The sequence below is a fragment of the Nelusetta ayraudi genome, unplaced genomic scaffold (genome assembly GCF_046127955.1).
Source record: "Nelusetta ayraudi isolate G7.1 ecotype Tasmania unplaced genomic scaffold, CSIRO-AGI_Nayr_v1 ptg000008l, whole genome shotgun sequence".
NCBI lineage: Eukaryota > Metazoa > Chordata > Actinopteri > Tetraodontiformes > Monacanthidae > Nelusetta > Nelusetta ayraudi.
Genome location: NW_027466058.1, coordinates 2478088 through 2503513, shown reverse-complemented (window position 1 = coordinate 2503513; position 25426 = coordinate 2478088). Strand labels below are relative to the sequence as shown.

At 43.4% G+C, this 25426-nt stretch overlaps 2 protein-coding genes across 2 annotated transcripts; one reads left to right on the top strand and one right to left on the bottom strand.

The window, feature by feature from the left end:
- The first annotated feature begins 274 nt into the window (after positions 1–274).
- On the top strand, positions 275–12773 carry hmgcll1 (3-hydroxymethyl-3-methylglutaryl-CoA lyase like 1). The gene is made up of 9 exons (XM_076018721.1): positions 275–1735; positions 2638–2715; positions 3119–3226; positions 3571–3666; positions 3824–3972; positions 4510–4573; positions 4660–4848; positions 10855–10980; positions 11694–12773. Exons 1-9 carry the CDS (start codon positions 1640–1642, stop codon positions 11796–11798), a joined length of 1011 nt encoding a protein of 336 aa, XP_075874836.1. The 5' UTR covers positions 275–1639; the 3' UTR covers positions 11799–12773.
- Positions 12774–17618: 4845 nt separating this feature from the next.
- gfral (GDNF family receptor alpha like) lies at positions 17619–21985 on the bottom strand. The gene is made up of 9 exons (XM_076018410.1): positions 21858–21985; positions 21492–21620; positions 20966–21109; positions 20734–20793; positions 20346–20661; positions 18793–19055; positions 18596–18688; positions 18425–18506; positions 17619–18344 (listed from the first exon to the last, which is right to left on the bottom strand). The coding sequence occupies exons 1-9, from the start codon at positions 21892–21894 to the stop codon at positions 18275–18277; spliced, it is 1194 nt and encodes a 397-aa protein (XP_075874525.1). The 5' UTR covers positions 21895–21985; the 3' UTR covers positions 17619–18274.
- Between the last annotated feature and the right edge of the window lie 3441 nt (positions 21986–25426).

Genomic DNA, 25426 nt, shown 5'->3' with positions numbered 1-25426 from the left:
TCTGTCTTGAATTACAGTATAATCAAGTATATTAAAAAAAAAAAAATCCTGATAAAAAAATAGACATATTTCTACTCTTATGCCCAAATGTCTGCTGTGTTAGTGGGAGGCTGAGGAGCAGTACCGGCACTGGCAAAGGGCCAAATTATATTTTAGATTTTTTTGGGGGGGGGTTGGTTGGGGTGAGGGGGTCGGGGGGTGGTGGTGGCAAGTGATAGACATCAACCTTGAAGTCTGCTACAAAAAGGCTTTTTTTTTTTTTTTTTCCAGGGCCGATCATATGAGTCGCCCTCCTCCCCCGGGAGAGTAATAGGGGTCTCTCATCGCCGGGCAGTTTAGCGCGGTGAGATGGTTGAATGCTGGGACTTCATTAAGCCCCTCTATTGTTAACATCTGGGCTCAGAAGAATGGCTCTTTCTCTGGTAAATGTTGCCCTGGCTTAACAAGGGATTTTATTACACCATGCAGTTGACATTGGCAGCAGTGTCACGTCTGGCAATGGAAACCCCTCAAACTGTTCAGGTCACAGGAGATCAAATCAAAGCAGACTATTTCCCCGAAGCCTCGGATTCTCACTGGGGACCTGATTGTGGGTCCAGTCTACTTGTTGAACTGAAGGTCCCATACTGTATCCATTTTCTACTTTTTTCCTTTTTTATTACAGAGCCTACTGGAGCAGCGTAACACAATCATTTATCCAAATAAAAAACTATAAAATAAAATGCGCGCGCGCACGTACACACACACACACACACACACACACACACACACACACACACACACACACACACACACACACACACACACACACACACACACGTGCGCACCCACTTAACTCTGTGTTTACAGCTTCCTGCTTTTTAAGACTTCCCATCTGAAGGTCAGAAAAACAAGGTGGTCTCAAAGGGCAGGCTGGTGGCTGGGTCTGTCATTATCCAGGCTGAGTTATCAGTATCTATGCGACATCACAAAGGGCCCATTACCGCAACTGTTTGTTTAGGCACTCACTTTGTGAAAAGTGGACCAGGCAAAAGAAGTGAACTGTGGGCTTTTGTCATCGCTGGAGAATTTACTGACAGGCTGACAATCAGTGAGCTGGAAAACACAAAGTAAATTATCAATAATATTGGACTTTTATGACCTTTGAAAATTCCACTATAGCAAAAAGAGACCATCTTATGTTTGAAAATAGTTCATTTGGATTCGATTTAACCATAAAATCCGATCCTTTATATGGTTCTGTCGTGTATTTGCCATAGGGGCAGTTATTGTATTTTGACACAGCTCTCTACAAAAGGATTTTACAGTTCAACTTGCAGCACTAATCTTTTGAGCAACTCTATTTGCCACTCGGCTACCGAGCAGTCCCTCTCCCTCTCAGTCTCCGCCTCCCTGTCCCGCTCTCGCTTTGATGCCCTCCCCTCGCAGGGATGTCGCTGCCATGGCAACCCGCTGATTCCTCCTCCATCTGCAGCCATCCTCTGCGGCTGCCTGCCTCCTCGTGCAGCCGGGGCCCTCCGCCGTCCAGGCCGGCATTAGCAAAATTGATCAGGCGCTCTAATTTTCCGTAGCGCCTGCAGCGGTGAGGTCTTAGGGACGCAGGGGGGAAAGGACAGCGAGCTGAAGGCCGGCATTTCGGATGGGTAACGTCCCCGGCACGGTGAAGCACTGCCTGAGCTATGAGCAACTGCTGCAAGACTACCCATGGCTGAGGCGCTGGCCGCTGGAGGAGAAGGTGGGCGTTGTTTTCCTTGTTTCTAATTTGCAGCACATGCTCTGCCACATGACTCTCCCATGGCAGAGAGGCTGCACAGCAAGCCAGGACCTGCTGACAGCCGAGGCTTCATACTGCTTATATAATTGGTCACTTCTAGTCAAATCCTGCTCTGCTTTCACACAACATTGTGTGTTGTTTTCCAACAGTGGCTTGCAAGGATATATTGTGACTCTGCTGCTGCTTTCTAATAAAATGCAAATGCTCCTTTAGCTGCTGGTGTCCTTCCAAACAGCTCAACTCATAGCGGTTCTTTCTATAGAGATGTTAGCCAGCTAGGCTCCGGAGAAGGTCAAATAATTCTCGTACAGCAGTGCTGCAACTATATTGAAATACTATTCACACACAGAAAAAAACAGCAATATGAATGCTTAGTTTCTTATTTTTTTTCGTGAAAGGTCTCAGACTTGTTTGGCAAACAGCAAAAGGAGCTGTTACTCATTCAACCACTTGCCATGAATAAACACAGTTGGTTAGTCAACATTTGACAAGTGGCTCTGGTGTTTTAGTTTGAAAGAAGTTGACAGAATCAAATACTCTCAGTCGATCATCCTTAAAATTCCGACTAGATACATTCCCCATATTTTGTTGTCATGGGGTTCCCTTTCACCATCTAACTAATTTGTTACTTCCTGACACATCACCTGATGTCCCGTCCTTATGCAATAACAGCTGTACGCCTCATTTCTCTGGTTTCGTCCGGTCTTTGAAGTAGACAGATGGCCACGTTACAAACAGCATGTCCTGGAGCGCTCCATGCCAAAGGCGTGACATACGGCTTGTGTTCAGCGTCCTGTTGACTATCATCGCTCTCTGGTCTTTCTCTCTCCCACTCCCCACCTCCCCCATCACATGTTCTGCAGACCTCTACAGGGCATGAGTACCCAAAGTTTGTAAAAATAGTGGAAGTTGGACCAAGGGATGGACTTCAGAATGAGATGGTAGGCAGTCACGCGTCTCACCCCTGTGCGTCCTGGCTTTGAAAAAAATCCCATTTGTTTCGGGGCTTTTTCCTACATAAATCAATGCAGAGCATACGCAGGTTGTCGGCTGTAATTGACAGGGACATATGTTTCACATTTCCTTTGAAATTGAATAGGAGAGATGACACCGCCTTTGGCCTAACTTTACTCCACTGCCCGTCTCTCCTTGATTAATTCCTTATGGCACCCCTCCTCTGCTTTAAATGTCATTTTGTTTACTTGACATTTGTGTTTTTGGCGACGTCGATTCCAAAAAATTTGCGGGCTAAATGTTGGAAAAATCACTACATTGGACGCACCACTTTTTCTTGGGAGGGCATCAAGTCCAGAACGTGTGTGTTTCATTTTCACTGCTTCCTAGGAAATTGTCCCGACAGGGGTGAAAATCCAGCTGATAGACATGCTTTCAGGAACGGGCCTGCCAGCGGTCGAGGCCACCAGCTTTGTCTCTTCAAAGTGGGTACCTCAGGTAATAACGCTCCCCTTGTGCAAACCCAAGAGTGCCGAGTGATTTATTAGTCTTTCTTTCCGCGCTGCAAGCGCACTGAGAAAGGAAAAGAAGAAGAAAAAAAAACAACCTTTGCCTCTGACACAGCTGTGTGCTCACACATGCTGTAGAGAAGCATTTTTTTTTATTTCTCAATAGATTGTTGTCATTTCATGCTCTGTCATAAATTTCACTATTGTTTTCTTACAATGTTTGAACATGTCCAAGACCTCGTACCAAGAAATGTAACGTATGTTTGCTGTCCCTCTGTGCAGCGAGATGATAAAAGCCTTTTTTCAAACATCATATATCATCCCTTCATGTAGATGGCAGACCACACCGATGTACTCCGAGGAATCCACAGAGTCCCTCATGTGCAGTATCCTGTTCTGACACCAAACATCCAAGGCTTCCACGATGCTGTAAGATGTAATTTCCAATTCAGCCTCTCAGCTGAAATCCACAGACATCCACCTGCACTTGTCACATGCTTATTTTTGTGTTGTATAAATCCTGGACTGAGGTAAGTGTGAGCCAAGCTGATCCTGCAAGGTGTTTTTTTTTAAATCCCTTTTTAAGGTTGCAGCTGGTGCTACCGAGGTGGCAGTGTTTGGGTCGGCGACTGAAACCTTCAGTAAAAGAAACATAAACTGCTCTATTGATGAGAGCATGCTTCGGTTCGAGGAAGTCATTAGTGCAGCCAAAGAGCGGCAGATTCCGGTGCGAGGGTGAGTTCTCTGATGTTTTAACTGCCACCTACACCAACACTTGAGAAATGACAAAACGTGGAAAATACTTCTGCGCCTATCAATGAAGCAGAAACATCATAAAAGCTAATGTAATATTAGACATCCAGATGGTCCCCCGGAGTCTGTTTGAATCCAGATCATCAATGAATCACACTCAGATGAATTACTGACTACTGTCAATGCCACAACGGCTGTTATCAATCTTTTAGATGATATGACAAGTTGGCGCGCAATGCAATAAACTCTTACCAATAGCAATGAATCAAGATCTAGACCATTAACAGTAGGCCAGAATTTCCAAAAATGTCCACATTTCTATTTGTCTTTGCCGAAATTTCAAAAATGTCTTCTTCCAATGTAAAAAGAAAAAAGAGAAACATAATTATATATCACAAATTGTATAGTCATGATAACATTATGAGATATAATAAGGAATACCCATTTTGCCACTTGGACCTACTGCTACATTCAAGCAGTCAACTTGTTTTCCAAACTTATGACTATGTCTTCTAACAGGTATGTCTCTTGTGTTCTGGGCTGCCCCTACGAGGGACAGGTTGAACCTTCCAAAGTTGCTGAGGTGAGACAAAACAGAATCGTGCAGCCCCACTCCTGAGTCTGTTCTGCTGACAGACCCTTTGTGGTGCGTGTGGCGTTGCGCCGCAGGTGGCGAAAAGACTGTACGAAATGGGCTGCTGCGAGATTTCCTTGGGCGACACCATCGGCATCGGTACCCCGGGCTCCATGTGCAAGATGCTGCAAAGCGTGATGAAGGAGGTGCCCGCCAGTGCGCTAGCGGTGCATTGCCACGACACGTACGGACAAGCGCTGGCCAACATCCTGACTGCGCTGCAGGTAAGCAGCTACCGACTCGGGTTTACAGAGTAAGGATTTGGTTCCAAGCAAGTTGCGGAACATTTAGCAAAGCTGCATCAACTGAAAGAGCACTTTGCTGATGATTACTTGTTACAGTGGTGATATAGTTACTGTAGACAGGAGGAAGGTTGAGCGAGAAAAGGAGCGTCAGCGTGTTGCAGTTCTCTACTGGGAGGATTGTGAACTTATTGTGACTACCTTCGGCACTCTCTTCTCTTTTCCTGTGTTGGCCTCTCAAAAACTGGCAAGTTAATTAATACCCAAACGTGCTGAAAACATCTGTGCCAGCTCATTTCATCTTTAACATCCCTGAATGTTCGATCGCTTGAAAACTGCTCTGTGGGCTCAGAAGGAGTTTCTCTGGGCGCCTGCCTCCTTCACATGCACATCCTCCTATTTATCATTAATAAAAGCTCTCTTGTGCAGAACCACATGTCTATTATGGACACAAGCCTGGCCTCTGAATAAATCAATGCTTTTAAGCTGCGATGACACGAGGAGAAGGAAGCAGATGTGGAGGAATGAAGTCGAGGTGGCGATTCTTGTTCCAGGATGTCGTTCAGCTTCCTAAAGTTACAGCCAACAAAGTCGAGATCACACAACTTTTCTGGGGCTTTAAATCAAAATTCCGACCACGAGACCATGTGCAAAGCTTCTCCATCTCCACTGTGAATAGACACATGCTGCTCTAGGCTCTCAGACATATATGTTTTCTTCATTCACTGCCTGTTCCACTGGAAAGCAAACGCCAATTAAAATTTCATCTAGGTCTTTTTCCAGCCCATTAGTTCTCCAGTCTTTCAAGATCAGCTGCGTTCCAAGAATACATTCTGATAAAACAAGCTGTGCTCATCTATTGTAATTATTGTAAGTATTTCTCAAAAACCAGGGCTGGTCCACCCGCGTGCAACAGATACCGTCAGCGGGAGTCTAAAAACACAAAAACAAAGTCAGTGCCCGTCCAAATTCCCATGACGCTCGCCGTGCACCTGCGGCCGCTACGGGACGCAGCGACAATGAGGCCCGTTCATGAATGCGTCCTCTGTCTGACAGGAGTTGAGGCAAGCACAAAACAAACGCGTATAGAGTTCAAGAGCGATCCGTCAACAAGGAAGAGGGACGTTAAGAAACATGACCTTAAAATCCTTCCCTGCAAAGAAACATGACTCACTAAACGACGGAAGTGTATTGCTGCCATACTGAAAAAAAGGGGGCTCAGTATCACGTAATTACGTGAAAGTTTCACATTTTTACGAAACGAGGCCAGCAAAGGAACTGTACAAGAGCCTCCAACTGAACTGGCATGTGTCCCATCAAGTTCCTGCTACTTCGCCAAGGCTCAAAATGTGGTTTTCGATGCATTTCAAAATCTTTCTCAAAGTATGCATACAAATGTTAATGTCATCGACGGTGCTCAGTTAGTTTAGCATCTCACCATGTGTCAAACCACGGCTACAGTATAGTTTAATCGAATCACGCAAACGAGCCATTGTACTTATTTTGTTTAGCTTAAATTTCTTAGTGATGAAATAATGTAAAGATTATCGAGTAAAAATGTGAAACTTATTTATGTAATTATGTGACGCTGAACCTTTCATTTTCACGAAATAAAATTGAATTTATCTCGTAAAAATGTGAAAATTATCACGTAAAAACGTTATTCTGAGCCGTTCTTTGTTTTTAGTATGGTAAATTCGCTTAATACGCCTCCGTACTACACTGACCGTTTGAAGATACGTGAGATATTTCCTGTGTGTCACTCCAGTCACGGACACAAGCACAGTAGCGAAGCTGGAAAACCCTGCCGGACGGTTACACGGACAACCTTCATTTCTAGAGAGCTCGCCAACATGAAAAACGCGCAGCGGGAATGAGCGGCCGGCTGACATAAAGCAGAGGTAACGCGGATACGGCTGTATCAGATCTCTGCGGCGCATTGTCACTGCACAGGAAGAAGCTATTTTGGTGGGGTTGGTGGTGGTGGGAGGGTGGAGGATTGCTGGGCGGGTCAACAGATGTGAGGGGTTGGGTCCGTGTGTGTGTGTGTGTGAGCGAGCACAAAGGCTCACCTATTGGGTGTCCGCTGAACAAAGCCAGCGAGAGCGAGGTGGATGGAAAGGCCCCTGGGGGGTGGAGGTGGGGGTGTTGGGGGTGCGGCAGAGGGGCTTCCAACTCATCTGTCACTCGGCCGTTGAACCCTCCGACAATGCCGCGCTTAAGAGCCGGCGGAAAATGATCCTTTCATTCGCCGCCGAGCAACATGCGATGAGTGGCGCCCGACCCCGCGCACCTGACTTGCAGCCATTTTGCCGAGCGCCCGCAATTAGCCGTCCCCTGGAAAATTGCCCGTCTTCTGCTTTTGCGTCATTTGTAAATAAACCACCGATATTATATTTCTGTTTATACAACAGGATTCGACGGGCGTCACGCAGAGGCCGGCCGTCATGTTTTTTCTGCTCTAGCGCCTATTAAGTGATTGTGTTGTAAAAACAATACGAAACGGAACACTAAAAGATAGTATTATATGACCAGAAATCCCATGGGGCCATTTTCTCGTTATAAAAAATGTAATTTATGAATTATTTGAAGATCTGTGAAAAATGAAGGAGCTTAACTTGAAGTCTGGCCTTGTTCGCTTCAGCTTTCTTTATCGACAACCATTTGTGTGTGTGTGTGTGTGTGTGTGTGTGTGTGTGTGTGTGTGTGTGTGTGTGTGTTCAGCAGCCAATCAGATATGCATCAAACCAGAAAGCGTTTTTAATTTGTCTTTTCAAAGAAAAAGGAGGATGAACGGGATAATGAATTGATTCTAAGGCAGATTTTTTTTAATGGCTATTCCTTGTCTACCCTGTTCGTGACATTGTGTTAGTCATGTGTGGGTCAATCGAAGCATCAATAACTTTGATGATTTTGCTCTTGTGGCGTGATTGATACCTCAGTTTCAGTTCCTCCTCAACAAAGACGACGTGTCATCACACCTTGCATTGCACTCACAGCTACTCCCCCTCAGGGGCGGCGTTAAGAAATTCCTGCATTGGTGCTGATTAATGCAATAATCATCAAGGTGGGCGATGGAAAAACAGTGCAGTTTCTAGTTTCATTTTCAATTTGTCAGTATGACACAGCAGTTGCATGGGTGATTGTATTGGAAAACGAGCTGGCAGGAGTGAAAGCCTACCTCCTGCACACTTGTAAACAAGATAAAAAATTAATTTTTTATTTTCGTTTCTGTTTAATCATAGCATTTCATTTCTGTGTGCCAGAGGTCCACACCACCAACCGGGAGAGAAATGAATTCCCCCGGCCCTGTCAGCCCTGAGTCACCTCTTTTGTTCCCGATAAAGACATTCCTCAGTCTTTGTACCCTTTTCTCTTTTTTTCCAGGAGGTCTGGGGGACTTTGTTACTAACCTGCTCCTGGCAGGTCACAAAAGAAAAAAAGAATCTGCGGACTTAAATTTCACAGGCTTGGCAGGGAAAATTGTTTATCCTCTGCCTTTATTTGGCTGTATTGTGTGGCTGAGGAATACAGTAGAACCTGTTGGTTCTCCCTGTTCAGAGTGACATCAGTCTTCAGTCTTATCGGTAAAATGCTTCAATCAAGTTTGAATATTTTGTGCAATTAAGTCAACAAGTTAAAACAATAGTCATCCTAATAATATTAATGTGATGAATACAGATTAAGTGTGAGTTTGAGCATACACTAATTTATTATCAATAATTAAAAAATATCTAATATGTCAAAAACAAAAAACTAATTATTTAACTTAAGTATGATAAATATAGTTTGATTGATTGTTTTCTTCCCTGACAACAGAGACACCTGACATTGGCACTTTTCTATGTATTCCTGCATTTTTCTCAGCAAACAAAGACCAAGGTCGCTAGAAAATGCTGAATAACTCAAAATTACGGTCCCAAACTCTCAACCATCAACAGAATACGGAAGAAACGTGTTTTACTCCCTCGCTGTTTGCTTTGACTTTAAAGCCATCCTCCCATACACTGGTCTTTACTCCGCAATGCTTATTTATGTGTTCTTGGAAAGAGGTGATATATGTGTCAGCAGCGGACCTGTGACAGCTTCTGTCAGCGTTCCAGTTTATAGCCGCGGGTAAAACATGGCGTCCACATCCTCCGATGAATGGCCCCTCTCTCTCTCCTTCCCCTCTGTGACGCGACTGTGAAACCGCGAGGAGTGCACGTCCGTCTTCGGCCTTGTCCACTCGGGGTGTAAAATGTCAATAAGCTTATCCCGGATCGTGCAATTTTGAAAACGCACCGTGTCTTTACCCAGGAATTCATTGTTTTTCCACGGCCGCAGCTCGCTGAATATGCCTTTATAACGACGAGTGCACATCTGGTTTCTGGGGCGGCACGGGCCTAGCTGAGCGCTGGCAGGCCGGAGCTCCTGACCGCCGGGTTCCTGCGCGATTATCGTCCTGAGGTTCCAGATCTCCGGCTGCCTCAACGCTCCGTTTTGTTCCCCGTCAGAAACACGATGCCGAAAGACCCCTGCTGCCGCGCGGTTAGCAGCTGAAAGTGAGAGGATTGGCCTGCTAGATTACATCTCGGTGTTTATACAACAACAGAGAGAGAAAGAGAGAGAAAAAAAGTTCTGCCTAGTGCAATATCCTGCTCTGGCTTTAACGAAGGTCTGGAAATTTCGTGCGGCGCACACACACACCGGAGTCAATCTCTCTCTCCTCCTTCTCCTCCTCCCTCCACTCCACCTCCTGCTCTTTCTTTTGCCAAAACAAACAGCAATTATAGCTCGCTCAGGCAGCCACTGAAAAACGCAGGCTCATGTCTACTGGTGGGGGGGTCAGAAAAAAAAACAACAACAACACGCAACCAATTAGTAGTACTGTTAAAAGAAGGTCACAGAGATTCTTTTGATTTAGCACGCCGGACTTGCTAACGCGTGAAAAGTCCTCTGTGACCCAATGTCACCGAGAGGATCAGTGTGTTAATTTTGTCTCACTGTGGGATCCTCTCCTTTGACATCTGGCTCAGCTATGAAGGCTGGAAAAGGTCTTTAATATTCCCAGCATGTTCCCAGGGACATATGGAAAACATCCTCAGACCTTCGTCCATGATAATCCCTGATACTAATTCTTTAAAATCTCTCAGGTTCCACTTCAAAAGCCAAGAAGAAGAAAAAAAACCTAAATGAACAGCATTTTTAGGATGCTTGGTAAGCTTCCCGACGACTGACTTTAAATTTTTGAAACAGCAGCTGAAAACACTTGGGGAAACAAGGACAGATTATAACAGTCGCGTTTACGTTTCTCAGCGGGCGTTACGACTTGGCACAGCGGGGAAAAAAAACACAGGTGGACTAAATAACAAGAACAACCGCCCGGTTCCGCCAAGTGTTCCAGGAAAAGCACAATGGGGTTGTTCATTATGCGGAATCGAAGTTAACAATTGTTATTGTTACGGTGAAGTGGTCTACCTTTGTGAGCTGCGTGCATGCTTTCTGGTTGCTGTTTATGTTTTTTCCAGTCAGCTAAAAAAGGAAAGAAAAAAAAAAAAAAAAAAAAAGCACAAACCTTTTTAAGCAGGTGTAAATGGTTAATAGAGACACACTCCCTCAAAGCCTTGGGGTCGAGTACATGAACAACAATAAGATGAACGTCCGCCTGCTGGGGCACGCCAAGTGGCGCCGCAAAGAAAGAACGGCGAGTAACAGGAGAATCAGAAACACATGACAAGTTTATCTCGGCGGTCTTCGTCTGGTATGAACAGGGCCATAATTTCGCGGCGGCAACGGTGGTTTCAGGGCTGACAAAGAGGATGACTAAGCCATATCGCGGGACGCTCGGTGCCCACTCATCTTCCGGACGCAGACCCGCGGTCCTCCTCGCCCAGCTGTAAAACATGACCGCAGGAACAATCCGGCAAACACAAGGATCTTTGTTTCCCGGAATTTCACCTGCATGCGAGGACCTGAATGTCACCGCTATGTGTTTATTATTGGCAGATGGGGGTGTGCGTGGTGGACTCTGCGGTAGCAGGCCTGGGAGGTTGCCCGTACGCTCCGGGTTCATCCGGCAACGTCTCCACGGAGGATGTTGTCTACATGCTCCACGGCATGGGCATCGAAACCGTAAGCGGTCTTCACTCAGTGCATCCCCCGCAGGCTCGACCTGACTCGCCCACTGTCTGCGTCAACTGTTCCCTCTACGCTGAATGTTTGCTGGCCGCTCACAGTGGTTTTACGCATCATGCAGAAAGCCCACAGTGCAGGAAAAAAAAAAAAAAACCCACAGAAGCCAAGACACAATTTATTTAACAATCCCTACCCCTGCTGGCAGAACGCTGCCACTGCAGCTTATTTTTAAGCTAGCTATCAATATATGCACACATATATATGTACACACACAGACACGCATATATGTGTGTGTATGTATATATATATATATATATATATATATATATACACACACACACACACACGCTATGTGTGTGTATGTATATATATATATATATATATACACACACATATATATGTATATATACACACATACATACATACAAATGTATACGAATATAGAAATGTATACATATGTCATCCTATATATCATGTTATATTCTCTATATTATATAATATGTAAGATATAATATAATTTTCATTTTAATACACATTTTAATATATTATATCTATTCATTTTATTGCAATTATAATTAGATTTTATATAAATATAATTAGATTATATGTATATATATATATATTTATAATCTTTTATGCACACTAGCTATATGTGTCTGTTAGTGTTTATGTGTATAATATATTTCTCCCCTTTTTTGTTTTTGTTCCAGGGTGTGAGTCTTGCCAAAGTGATGGAGGCTGGTGATTTCATTTGCACTGCTCTCGACCGCTCCACAAACTCCAAGGTTGCCCGGGCGAGAGGCAAGACGCTGTGAGGTTCTGCTGCGAGGAGATAATAGCCTGATGATCTGACTTCCCTTTAAAAAAAAAGAAAGAAAAAAGAATGCTGCCCCTGCTGCTGCTGCCCTCAGATTTGTTGCCTGTAACATCATGTCGGATATGGTTTGGTTTGTCATTGTTTATTGCGGTCTACAAATCCGCTCTTACAAGGCTACAAGGTCTTTGTTCTTGTTCATCCAAGTTGGAACTGGAGGGAATCAGTTTATATTTTTTCAATGTGAAATGCATTTGGTTGCATGCGGCATATATTTAGCTGCCCGTGTTTGTGCAATATATTTAAAGCCAAATTTAAATTCACTAGTCTGTTAATGTAGATAAAGAAGAATATGAATGAATGAATTGATAAATTATGCATTTTGTAATCTGTTAAATCTTAACTTAATGATCCACTTTGTTTTTAAACTGCTATAATATTTATTCTAGGCCAGAGGGACGATCACATTTAATGCCACGCAGTTCTGAGATGTTCAACTGCGTTCATATAATAACATTAATAAGGAATATAAAAACTGCAAAAAGGTCACTTCAATTCTCCCTTCGTAAGTGCTTGTGTTGTACGTCGCTTTAGATAAAAGTGTCTGCTACAATGAAATTGTAAAATTGCAGAAAATTATGAATACCATCCATTTTCACCAGAAGGGTTGCCTGTAGATTGATGAGCAAAGTGCCTCTGTATTATTGTATTGCCTAGTCAATCTCTCGCTCTTGATATCTTCCTGTTGGGTGTCCAGTGTTAATGTAAAATGTCCATTTCTCCCATAAAATCCTACTGTGTGCTTTTTGTTTTTCAAGGAAATTAATGCATTTAGAATTAGATTGTGAATTTTTAATGGCATTTTTCTTTTCTGAAGCAAGTGAATTCCATGTATGAAGACAAACATTAAAATGCTGACGGATTCACATATGGAATCTTAAAGATGTGAGAATAAAAGGGAGAGTGATAAAGGCGAGAAAATTATTGAGTCAAAGTCCTTATGGCAAGGACCCCTGGAATCTTAGCTAATTGCTGTGGAAATGATGTGTGCTCCCAGTATGAAATGAGAGAAAATTACTATGCCGGAGCATAGCACAGAGCATCATGGGAAAGACAAGAGGCTTAGTGAATGAAGAACAGGAGAAAACTGGGCAATTTGCACAAATTAATTAGCATCTGGTATTTGCCAACCCACAGCAGTCTTTCATCATGAATAGAAAAACACACAAATACGCCTTGCAGTACAGAGTGGGACTCTCCAAAATTGCCAAAAAGCGGCGTGAGATTTTCTAAACTTTGTCCACCTTACGTCACAAAACCTGAAATAAAGTGAAGATCAAACTTCAAACTTTATTTGTATGCCACTTTTCATACAAAGAGCAGCTCAAAGTGCCTCACAACAAAGAAAGAAAGCCTGAACAGAGAGAAGGAAAAAATAAATTTAAAACAAAACCCAACCCTCCCACACTCACAAATACAGAAGCACACAAACAGTTCCACACTCACACACATGCACAGGTACACAGACACACCCATACACCCACACACAGACTCACACACTCACACCCGCACACAGACAGTCGTTGAGCTACTAATGGGGGCCACGCACACCGAGAGGAGTGATGGTCCATACCTGCAGGGGGCGCCGCCACTAGGACCGCCCGAGCCCAGGCAGGCAAGAGGCTTCTTGGTTTGAATCTGTTGTGTTCTGCATCGATTCTCTGTTCGCAGCACATTTGATGATTAAGTATGTTTTTATGTCTTGCAGCATGTTTTTTTTTTTCATTTGCACCACAGTTTCTTTTTGTACCTTGTTTGGGCTTGTGTCTGTGGATTTGCATCGTTTCCATACCTACTGCTGTTTTCGCCAACTAAGGCAGTTGTATTGTGTTTGGCCCTTGTCGGCCACCATAATGGAGCCACTAAATCCAGCGTTGACTTTAATCTGTTGCTCAGACTATCTGTGATAAAATCGCAGGGTGCTGGGAAAATTTCTGCAGGAGTGCTCTGGAAAAGCTGGATAAAATTTGCAGCCACCTCAGAAGTTAGGTAGCATTTCCTCAAAACTGGTGATTGTAAAACACACACAAAAGTGGTCAGATACAGCCAAGTCCACAACAGAGGGCGCACCAATGGACAGGCCATATGATGTAACCAGGTCCAGGGTGCGCCCCCTGCTGTGAGTCAGCTGCATGACATGCGTAAAATCTAGACAGTGTAAAAGGTTTAAAAATTCCCTGTACATTGAGTCCGAGGAAATATCCACGTGTAGATTAAAATCGCTGGTTATTAAAATTCTGTTAAATATGTTAAGTATAATAGATAGAAATTCTGAAAATTCATTCTTTGGGGTGACCTGTCGACTGTCACACAGAGGATCGGCGGACTGCTAAAAACAAAGGCATGATACTCAAATGATGAATAGCTGTTAAAAAAAAAAAGACTTCATTAGAGAAAATTATGGTTGTGATTACGTGAATACTGCCCGGTGCCACTGGAGCCACTGAGGAAGGGGGTGCGTGTATGGTGCAGGTGTAGGTGTGTGAGGGGGGTGCAGAGGAACTGATGCTGTGTCTCAATTCAGGGTCTGCATCCTTGAAGTACGCATTTTGAAAGGAAGTTGCGTCATAGCACTGCGAGAAGGCTTGTCCCAATTCCCGAGGGTGCTTAGGACGCTCAAAATGCGCCCTCGGAAATATGCACTCGTTTTAGCCGATTCCAAGGATGCACCGCTACTATCCTTCGCGCACTTATGTATCCCATGATGCGTTGCGTGCAGCTGCAAAGCATCGTGGGATCCTGGGAAGTCAGCTGAAATTAGCCGCATCTACTGGCAAAGACACTTCGTATAAATTTAAGTATTAAAATTTCACATAAAATATTCAGTTTTAACATCAGGTTTTTATTTATTTGAACATTCAACGCCATCGTTAGATGGCGAACCAATGGTTAGCTTGATACTATAAAAAAACGTCACTTCCGGGGTTGGCCAGCCAGCGGGAACGGCGGTGACGAAACGAGGAAATACGCCGAAGGCTAGACCGTCCCGAGTGGTGACCGGGGAGGCGGGTTTGGTCCGTCCTTCTAGGCTGGGAACTCTAAGAACGCTTCCTTCAGACGGAGGACACTCGGTCTCAATGGTGCAGAACCTGAATTGAGACACAGCATGTGTGCAGGTGGAGTGAGTCTGGAGGTGGCAGAGGTGCATGACCCGACACCAAGGTCAATGTAGAGATAAACTTCATCTCCTCCCCATAACCCATTCTTTTTTTTTTTTTTTTTTTAAGTGGAACATCTCAAGGTAAAGCCAGTGAGAGCATCGTCCCGTGGGTGGAAAATGCATGGCGCAGATGTCAGGGCCGCTCTGGAACTAAAAGGAAACTCGAAAGGCGGGCTGAGACCTTGGAGAGTGATAACAAGTCCTTTGAGAGGCCCCCGACAAAGAGGGCTGAAAAATGTACCCATTGATCACGAAGGTTTCAAAAGGAGCTTGGTGCAGAAGTACACAGACAGATAAAAGAGGAGAACAACAAGAGTTCAGAGAAAACAGCGTCAGGATGATCCTCCCATGCCTCGTGTCAAGGTTCAATCTCAGTTGTTGCTGTTGTGGCTGCAAGTGAAGCTGCACCCTCCCAGCCAAGACGTCTTGACAACACATCAGTGAACTCTTTGTTTTGTTTTGTTTTGTTTTTTTTAATTCCCGCTCTTGTGCTTTCACACCTACCAGGCACTTTTTTGTGGGATGAAATTTTAAATATGCGCAGACTTTCAGCATCACTTCAAACGGCGCCGTTTCAAACTTATCAGCACAAACACAAACAGACTGGATTTTCCAATGTTTTATATTCAGGAATGGAAGCGCTACTGTTTGAGCCATGCCGCAATTCTGCGTCTTTTTTTTAATTATTTGTTGTTTGTTTCAGTAGGTTGGAAATATGTAAAGGCAGTGGTTGTCACTGCCTTGTGTGATGTGAGCAGTGTGATTTTAAGCAGGCAAATAATGGTTACGCTTTCCTCTGAGAGTGGGTACTTTAATGTATCGTTTATGTCATCCTATGCTGTCTTGCAAAAATATGCATGTGTGTGTGTATTTCAAACAAATATGTCAAAATAATAGAAAACTTTTGAGTACATATTTACTCACCTCCATGAAGTCAATAGTTTGCAGAGCCGCCTTCTGCAGTGAAATATAGCTGAAAGTCACTTCAGTAGCATCTCTGTGAGTTTGCCACATCCACTCAGTGGGACTTTTGCCAGGTCCTCAAGGCACAACTGTTCCGCCTCCTTCAAATAGGATGGGTTGATGTGCAAGTCCGACCACAGATTCTCAGCCGGACTGGAACTGGGTCACTCCAGCTACAGTTAAACGTGTCTCATTGAACCGTCCGAGTCTTGCTGTCATTTTGGCGGTGCATTTATGGTCATTGTCCTGCTGCTGGTGGGAGGTGATTGTCCAGCCCAGAGTCAACTCAGGGGCAGCCATCTCTGCGACTGAACAACATTTTTCACAGCATGACGCTGCAGCCGCAGTGTTTCCCTTTGTAGCAGTCCCCCGGAGTTAAACGGTTGAGGGTCTCGACTGGTGTGTAGAGTTTCCTTTATTAAGCCACTCTCCACAGAACCGTGAAAACTGCAATTTAAAAATAAAATAAAATGCATACATTACACAAACGTGTCTGCGCAAGCGAACGCCTCACAAATATTTATCAAATCAAATCAAATCGCAACTCTAAAAGTTGTAAACATGTGGTCATATCAACATACCTCGCCGCGCTCTCCAAGGAATGCAAACATTAAACACGTAGTCCTTCCTTCCGACAAAACGACGAGGTACAAACAATGTGTGAATTGAGTGCGAGGCGACAATAAAGCAGCAGATCCAAGCGAGGTATTTTTCACCTGCCGGCTGTCTTGACAGCTGTGAACTACGGGGCTACCAGAACAAACTAAAGCGGCGCAGGTGAATAGTTTCCGGTTCACACGTACAGGTCACTCAAAAAAAATAAAAACTTTCATTATTTACTTTAAAGAAACTTCAACACAAATTTTTGTCTCCATCTGCGTCTCTCCAATTTGAGTCTCATTTACCTCTCTGATAAAAAGCTTTCCTTTTCCAGGTTCCAGAGTTCAGGTTTGCGGTCTCTACAACATTGTACTGACTTTACTCTTCATGGTGGTCTGTTTGTTTGGCGAGTGATGTTTTTTTTTTATTGTTTGTTTTGTTTTGTTTTGTTTTTTGACGCCAATACTTTAATTGGTGCATTACCGCCACCTACTGTACTGTGGACTTTTTTTTTTCTTTTTTCTTTTTTTTTTTTTTTTAAGAAAAGACGTGTACATACAGACAGAGCATGTGACACTTTGATTGAACACAGGTGGGCTTCGTTTCGCTAATGCTACTTCTGAAGGTCATTGGCAGCATCAGACCCTGATGAGGGTTTCATGGCAAAGTGGCCAAGGTTTTTTTTTTTACAGATCAGAAAAGATCATTATATTGGAGGGAAAAAACAGCAACATAAGCTTTAAAAAAAAGTCAACATGCCAAGGAAATATGAATATGTTTTGAAATACACTATATTAAACCTATACAAGCTTAAAATAATATAAATAAATGTCACCAGATGGTTTTTATTATCCTGTCACTCTGTAAAAGATAGGTTTGGAAAGGTGAGTTCTTATTGCTATTTCAAGTATTCTTGAATAAGAAAATATATAAATATCACTCTCATCTCAGCACGTTTCATACCAGATATTTCAATTACACAAGCTGCAGAGGCAACATATTTTCTTTATTTTCATTTATTTTATTTTTGATTGAAACTCTAGCATCACACCCACATGGATTCTTTGTGTTTTGTGAACTTCACGGTTGCACCGGCCTGAACTCTCCTTGACAGAAGCTGTGAACATCAATAAACATTAAAAAAAAAAAAAAAAAAAAAAAAAAAAAACAATTTTGCCACAGTGACAAACAACATGAAGTCAATTTAAACCTGGCGGTGACTGCAGGGCTGCCTAACAATGATTAATAGCTCAATTTAGCTTGACATGTGTGAAGTTAGACGCAAAGCCTTTGACTGATGCTGCACAAGAATTTTTTTTTTCCTACCATTTTATACCAATGGACCAATCAGGGAATGTTTATAAAGAATATGATGTAATATGTTTCCTAAAGTCCGTTTTTTTTTTAAACACTCCACTACGTTTTTTCGTATTGAAAAAGATAAGATCACTTTATAGTCACTGGATATAAGATACAAGACAACTTGTTGAGCTTCCTCTAAGGTGCGAAACATCCAATGCAAGAACAAAGACCAAACACAACAACAGCAAACAATTTTTTTTTTTTTTACCAGCTATTCAAATGAAGCTGCACTTGATGCTGACTGTTACATCGCCATATGAGTAAGAGGCATCACGGTAGATCTCGCCATGGGAACACAACTTTATATTTGGCATACGTTTCATCGAAGACCATCAGAGAATAACAACGCAGTTGCTTTTCTGCAGCGGATGAAACATTTTCTCATTTCTTCTTTTCATCGTCCTGCGTGAAGAAAAGCACGACAGTTACCATCAAGAATCAAAGACGTGCTTTTGGTATTCCTGTAACGTCGGCTTCCTCACCATATTTTACAGACCAGAGCCAGAGGCATTAATACGATGACACCAACTAGTAGCACGCTCGCAAAAGCGTACAGGAGGTAATCTGAAAAGGACAACAAAGGTAGAAACTTGAACTGATGAAACAATTAAATCACTCTTTCATAGGCGAGGAAGATCTTACACTAAACCCACCTGGAAATTTACTGTGGGGCCACGAGAGATTTTGTCCAGATTCGTCCATTTTCGGAGGTTTCAGAGGTCCACTGCTGCTCTGCCAAGGCATCACTGGAATACACATGAAACACAGTAAACTGCCCTGAATGTGTTTCTTCCCATTGGAGGTACACTTTTTTGTTTGTTAGCGTTTCCCAGATTTAAGCCATACTCACTGAACAGTGACCTGTTGTGAAGCACGTCGTGAATCCTGCTGCAGGTCAGCACGTGATCATTGTGCACGCCGTTGCAGGAACATGGATGGTGAAGCACTGTGCCCAGAGTGGCCAGAAAAGCTTTTTTACATTCAGGCTCGTCACCGAGAAAGAGCCCCGGGTCCATCAGTTCGAGACATCCATCCTGACTGAAGTCAGTCTGGCTGCACAGCTCATTCTCTTCAAAGCTCCAGCACTTGGTTTGGAAATGTTTTAATATTTCTCTGGTAGGACAAGAGGGAAACACATTTTGTTTTGGCTGGATTTGTTTTTCTGAGCTTTACTGGATGAAAACATGGTTGCCCAGTTGCTTGTTGTTGCAGCAGCGCTCCGGTCTAATCATTTCACAGTAAACATGCCTGAATATACGCGGCACCCCTTCAAATAGACACCTCATCATTACAAGCCATTACGCCGTCATTCATTCCAACATGTGTTTTCTATATTTAATACAAGGACTTAATGAGACAGTGATGACCAAGATTATTACCTCTGGTCACACACTGATGGCTGTGCTGGGCGATTCTCCAAGCACAGAGCAGAGCACCGTTTTTCACGCAGCGTATTGTTGTCTCTGAATGTGATTTTTCCTTTTCTTTTCTTTTTCAAACAGCTCCAGGAACTTTTTAACATCTTCCCCAGACACAAGGATTTTTTTTTTCATCAAACCTTTATGGGGGCGGGGGGGGGGGGGGGGGGGGGTAAAACGACTAGCGAGTCCTTGAATGATCACAAAAGCACTTCCTATGTGTGGCAAATAAACTGTTGATCTAGATAAAAAAATAAATAAACCAATGTTTAAATGGACTGCACTTACAGTATATAGCGCTTTTCCAGCACCTTCACAGTACCCCAAAGCGCTTTACAAAGGCCTCTCATTCACCCACACACATTCATATACCAATGGGTGGCTGCTGCCATGCAAGGCACTGCCTAGCCCCATTAGGAGCAATTTAGGGTTAAGTGTCTTGCCCAAGGACGGACTAGGATGGAGCGGTATTTGAACCGCCAACCTTTCGTTCATTGGACAACCCACTCTACCTCCTGAGCTACAGTTTAAGGTAGCAACAGCCTGATGTCTAATCTGTCTAATCTGTCTGTCTGAATGTCTAATCTTAATACATCTCTAATGAACGTATGAACTGTTTTATAAAAAAAATCAATTTAGTCTTTGTGTACCCTCTGTGTTTTTTAGTGTTATTATGTTTCTATTACCACTTGTCATGATTATTACCCTGTTTCATATCACTCTTTGCCTGAAAACATGATTTTATTACTACTTACTTTTCAATAAAGAAAAGAAAAAAATGAGACAGCCAATAGCTACTAATTTTCTAACTGCGGAGTTGCCAACGATGATGCCCTCTGGCCTCAACTGTGAATGCAAGTATGGCCACGGGCAACCGAACACCTCAGGCAACCTCCTAGTGCGAAATTGATTTTCACTCCATACATTTTTAATGTCAAACTCATTGCGCCAGCGTCGCGTCACACAATCCCGCGGGTCGGCTCACCTGCAGCTCGCCTCCTGCGCACACCGGACGACTGAATTCTGGCAGGTCCAGGCCTCGCCACTGCACGCGCTGCCATGCAACGCCCTCCTCATTTGTGCGCAGCTCTGATCGGACGCCTCGCACTCGCACATGACCAGCATCTCCGCCACGCCGCGCGGCATGCTACCGTAGAACTGGCCGATGGCTTGGCGGCAGCGGCCTTCGTCGCAGGGCCCCGCCGTGCACGCCTGCAGGACGGGCACCAGGTACAAGTTGCAGACGGCGTCGCCGACGCAGACCGTCAGGCGGTCCAAGCAGGAGCCAGTGCCGTCGTGAACTGCGTGACAGAGTGCATCAGTCGGCTGCGTGTTGACGTGAACGAACGTGGCGCTAACATGAGGCAATTTACCGTAGTCTATTAAGGTGCTTGTCTGCCAGTGCGTCGCCGCGCTTCTCTTCTGCAAGGCTGCTGTAAATAAATAAATAAATGGAAACACGTTCACGCTTTAAACGAAACACCTGTTGCCCGTGACAGGCAATCCGGAGCATAATGGGGTTTGTTCTAGTGATACGACGGGGTCGCCTTTGGTAAACAAAAGTGTTATTTTCATATTTAAATGCTAATCTCGGGAGTAGTGCACCTGTCCGCCGGTGGCATTGTGTGGCCAGCGCCTGCATGGAGCCGCACTGCTCCTCCTCCCAGTTACACACGCAGCGTCGCTCCAGCATGGTTTGGACGGTCAAATTACAGCCATTCAACCCTCCTTTGATCTGGCAATCCTCATCTAGACAACACACACACACACACACACACACACACACACACACACACACACACACACACAAAAGTTACAGGACTTTCAATAGCGGCAAACGTCTGGTCTTTAGTGATGATGTTTACATTTAGCGTAATGTCAGCGTGAGCTGAGACTCAGAATATAGGGCCAATTTATCATGACTCTTTATCGCTTACATATGCTTTGCTCCAGGCTCTTGCCTCAGTTATTGCGTTTGAGGCATGTAGCACCCAGGTGTAATCAAAATGAATGGCTTTGTGTCCTGAGCCTCCAAAGGAAATACAATCATTGCTTTTATAGTTCCACCAGAAGGATTACGCCGTGTCCCCAGTGCCCAGCACTAAGTATAGTGTATGGACGTTATCTTCACCTCCGCAGACAGCACTGTAAATTGCCTGTTGGCTCTTGCATAAATTTGACAGGCAGTCATCAACAGCAGCCAAGCAGTCGGGGGAAGGAGATGGCGCGCCGACACTGAGCATGTGAGGAATAACAATCCCTGAAACACAGATAGAGTCAAACAGTGGACCTTATCGTCAAGTGGACGTACAATCCCTCGTTTCACAGTACTCAACCAACAAACATACACAGATGATTGGTGTCAAATTTCTTAAAAAGGCACATTTATCATCAGTTGGATTAAAGCGTTGGACTCTCGTGACAGATTTTGACAGAACCCACATGAAAGAGGAAAACCTGTGAAAAGTTTGCAATTTCACAGCCAAGCTGAACTCACCAAGTATGACAGCAATTTCCAGATGGATCGCAAGCATGGCGGCTGCTGCAGAGCTCGCGAGGAGGTGACGGTGGAGGCTATCCTGAGGCTTATCTGTCCCCGCGGTCAGAGCACAACACACTGACGCCCCCGAACACACCTCCCACAGTCAACAGGACGTAAGAGATTAACTGGAAGCGCAACTGCTCACAGGATGCTTTAAATGACGCCAAACACGAGGCACAAAAACAGCTTGTTGTTCACGCCTTGTAATCAGTACTTTATGCTTGTGATAGGGAGATGCATCGACACACTGTTGCTCAAAAAGTCAAACACATGAATGAATTTGTTTCACCTGGATTAATGGAACATATAATGTGATGGTTGCACTTGGTCAGATGTTATTACTAATGCTTTTAAATAGGAATATACACACAGTTGTGTCCAAAAACTAAAATGTCAACTTTATTGACGAAAGTATAAATAAATGGATTTTCTTAAATACCAAACACAGAATAAAGATGCATCATTCAGCTCTGCAAACCATGTATTTGTTTCTGTGGTACATGTAGTAAAAGGTGTCACTGTGACACAATCAATACAAAAAAGCATCAAAGAAGCTCACACCTGTGAACTGTCCCCCTGGGGACAGCGATGAGTTGGGATTTCTGAAGAAGCAGAAACAAATCAGCAACAGTTTTTGGCAGGATTAGCTGATTTTTATTTTTACCCTGGGTCTAGTGGCAACCTTTGGGGGTTTTTAAGCTTTAAAGGTGGGGAAGTTAAAAGGAGACATATTATTTCATGCGACATTTGGCATAACTACTGTGGTGGAACCACAGCCAGAGATTTTTTTGCAGAATTGACAGGTTTCTATTTTTGAGTGTTTTGCTTCGAAGACAGGGTTCCCCCTGTAGGTTTAGCCTTGTATACACAAAAATAGTCATATACATACAAAAAAAAAAGTACACACATTTGTGAAAGTATGCCATCGTATTGCTGCCATCATCATCAAAACACAATGCAATTTTGTTCTTAAAATGTGTGCAGCTTGTGGGTTCACCAGAAAAACACAGTCAGACAGAACAGAAACTTAACAAATGCAGTAAATTTGTATGAAATACATTTGGACATGCTGAGTCAACGATGATAGAAAACAACACAAAATGAAGTCAATTCAACTTTTTGAGCACAGCAAAAAATTACCAAAACGCTACAAAACACTGCACACGAAGCACTGCCAGTCAATACATGCTGGTGCCTGGTGGACAGCTGCGTCCTCAGTTATGTGCTGAAGGGTCACATGATGCTGCTGTGATTCTTATCAGCTGATCTATACATCAAGTTGGTTGGCGACCTATTGGATGAGAAACTAGATCCTGTCGGTGTACAACTGAACACAAAGCAAAGTAAAGAGAAAAAAAAATTAGTGTCCAGCCACTTCGGACCACGAGAACCACATCTTGGAAAGTCCATTATGGAAACATCAGCTGCTGTCCTTGGATAAGGGAGGAGGTAAAGGTTGAGACAAGATATATGATGACGAGGGCGCTGTGCTGCGACACATCTGGGACACAGTCCTCAATAAAGCCATCAGCCAACAGAGGGCGTCATCCTGCCTGTCCTATACTAACCTATGTAACTGCTAGAAATAAAGTGGCAGGATTACACAGCAGCATCGTGCAAAACCTCTGGAGGAGAAGATTGCATGAAATCAGTAGTGTCAACATTTGGCTTTTTTTTTTTTTGTCTCCTACTAATCTGAACACGAGCAAGTTTTGATTTGTAAACACAGTTTTTATTGAAAATGACCATGAATGACAATCATAGGATTTCTGTTAAAAAAAAATAAAAAAATGTTGTGAAACCCAAGGAGAGGCATGAACGACACCACTTCAGAATTTGCCCCTCCACAGCGCAGAGCTCATTTCTTACTTTGCATGTGACTCATTAGCTGCTTCTTCTACTTCTTGTCGAGTTAATGCAGCGGCCGTGTGCAGTGCTTGTGTCACCGTTTATGCACTTCTGTCATTTTATTGTTTTTATCCAAATGGCTTTGGGAGAGGCCTCCAATCCCTTGTGTTGTTCTCGATAAATCTCTGACCAAACGTTACTGAAGGTCTTGAGAGGTTTGAGCACCAGAGATATATCCACACTAAGCAAATTAAAAGGTACAGTGTAACATGTTTGGGAAGGATAATTCACAAATGTGCAGGTGCGCCTAATAATAGCCATGCATGAAAAAAATAAATCACAGCATTGACTATGGTGGTAATTGAGTGCAGTGGAATTATTGTGCGGAATGAAGAGTTGTCATGAGATGAGCCAAATCCTTGTAGTATACATAGTGAATAATTAGCACTTCTATTTATTCATTTAGGAACAAGTGACATCATTTACATCATCTTGATGGACACAGTCAGTGAGTGACTCAAGGAAATTGATGGCAAGAATAATTTTAACATAATTAACATAATTTGGACAAAATTCCTTTCACAAAAAATATTTTATAAGAACATTTAACACATTGATCAATGACGACCCGAATCAAAAACAAAGTCAAGTGAAGAGTGCAGAAAGGAGAACCATACATGCCTAATCAAAGACAATTAAAATCATATCCAGGCAAATTCCACTGGACCATTGTTACAATACATAAGGAACAAATTGTACAAAGACGGTGTCCATTTAAAATAAATGATAACAAAAAGAATCTTTGTGCAATACAAAGTGGTATTCCAGAAAGTGTTTTTTGTGAAAACTCTGAGTATGTAAACCCTGAGATGATGAGATGTTTTCTGCGCAGACAGAGACCTTTGCCATGCTCTGAGTCAGTCACCGTGGAAACAGAGCCTGTGAATGCGAGCAGAGTTCCTGAAAGAGACCCTCAGCCCATTCCTCCCTCTTTCCTTGTTTCTGTATTCATTCAAGCCGTACCTCACGCTTGCATGTAGCAATAAAACGAAAGGTCTTGACCTTTTTTTCCTGAATGATTCAGTTGCATGTGATGTAACTCTAACTGACAACAGCATATAGAGACTGACATTAAATCACAGTTCCATTTAAAGTCTGCAGAACTGGCCTCTACTGCTACGCTTCCTATGGCTCATCTGCCTGAACTGCTTTTAATTTTTTAGCTGCTTCTTTGTTCCACATTGGACTTAAATAAGAACAAACTTCAGGTTTGGTATTACAGTACTAGAGAGCTTCCAATTGTGCATCTGCCATAGTAACCATCCATCATCATCTACAGTCATGTAAGCAGTTTATCAGTTGGCCTTGCTTGCAGAGGGAACAAGTGGCTTTTTAGAGGAGTGCGGCAGTAAACCTGCCCTACGTCAAAATGCCCTGAGATACCTTTGATACGACAATATGCAATCCAAGATGAAAATATCACATTATTGGGACCTTCCATTAACTACACTGAAAATTGAAAATTATAAATAAATAAATAAATCGATTATGTTCATTATGTCTTCGTTCTTCATAGCTTCACTTTTCTTTTCGGAAGACAAGGGTTTTTTTTCCTCTTACCTTTACATGTTTCAGCGGAGCTTCCGCCTACCTCAGAAGTGAGATGGCACGCGTAA

Excerpts from the sequence above, each read along its gene's own strand:
- hmgcll1 (XM_076018721.1), top strand. The coding sequence starts at position 1,640 with ATGGGTAACGTCCCCGGCACGGTGAAGCACTGCCTGAGCTATGAGCAA. Across the intron at positions 3,667-3,823 it reads TCCAAGGCTTCCACGATGCT|GTTGCAGCTGGTGCTACCGA; the intron begins GTAAGATGTAAT and ends TCCCTTTTTAAG. Across the intron at positions 4,849-10,854 it reads ACATCCTGACTGCGCTGCAG|ATGGGGGTGTGCGTGGTGGA; the intron begins GTAAGCAGCTAC and ends TATTATTGGCAG.
- gfral (XM_076018410.1), bottom strand. The coding sequence starts at position 21,894 with ATGCTTGCGATCCATCTGGAAATTGCTGTCATACTTG. Across the intron at positions 19,056-20,345 it reads GCGCAGGAGGCGAGCTGCAG|AGAAATATTAAAACATTTCC; the intron begins GTGAGCCGACCC and ends TTGTCCTACCAG. Across the intron at positions 18,689-18,792 it reads TCACAACAGGTCACTGTTCA|TGATGCCTTGGCAGAGCAGC; the intron begins GTGAGTATGGCT and ends TGTGTATTCCAG.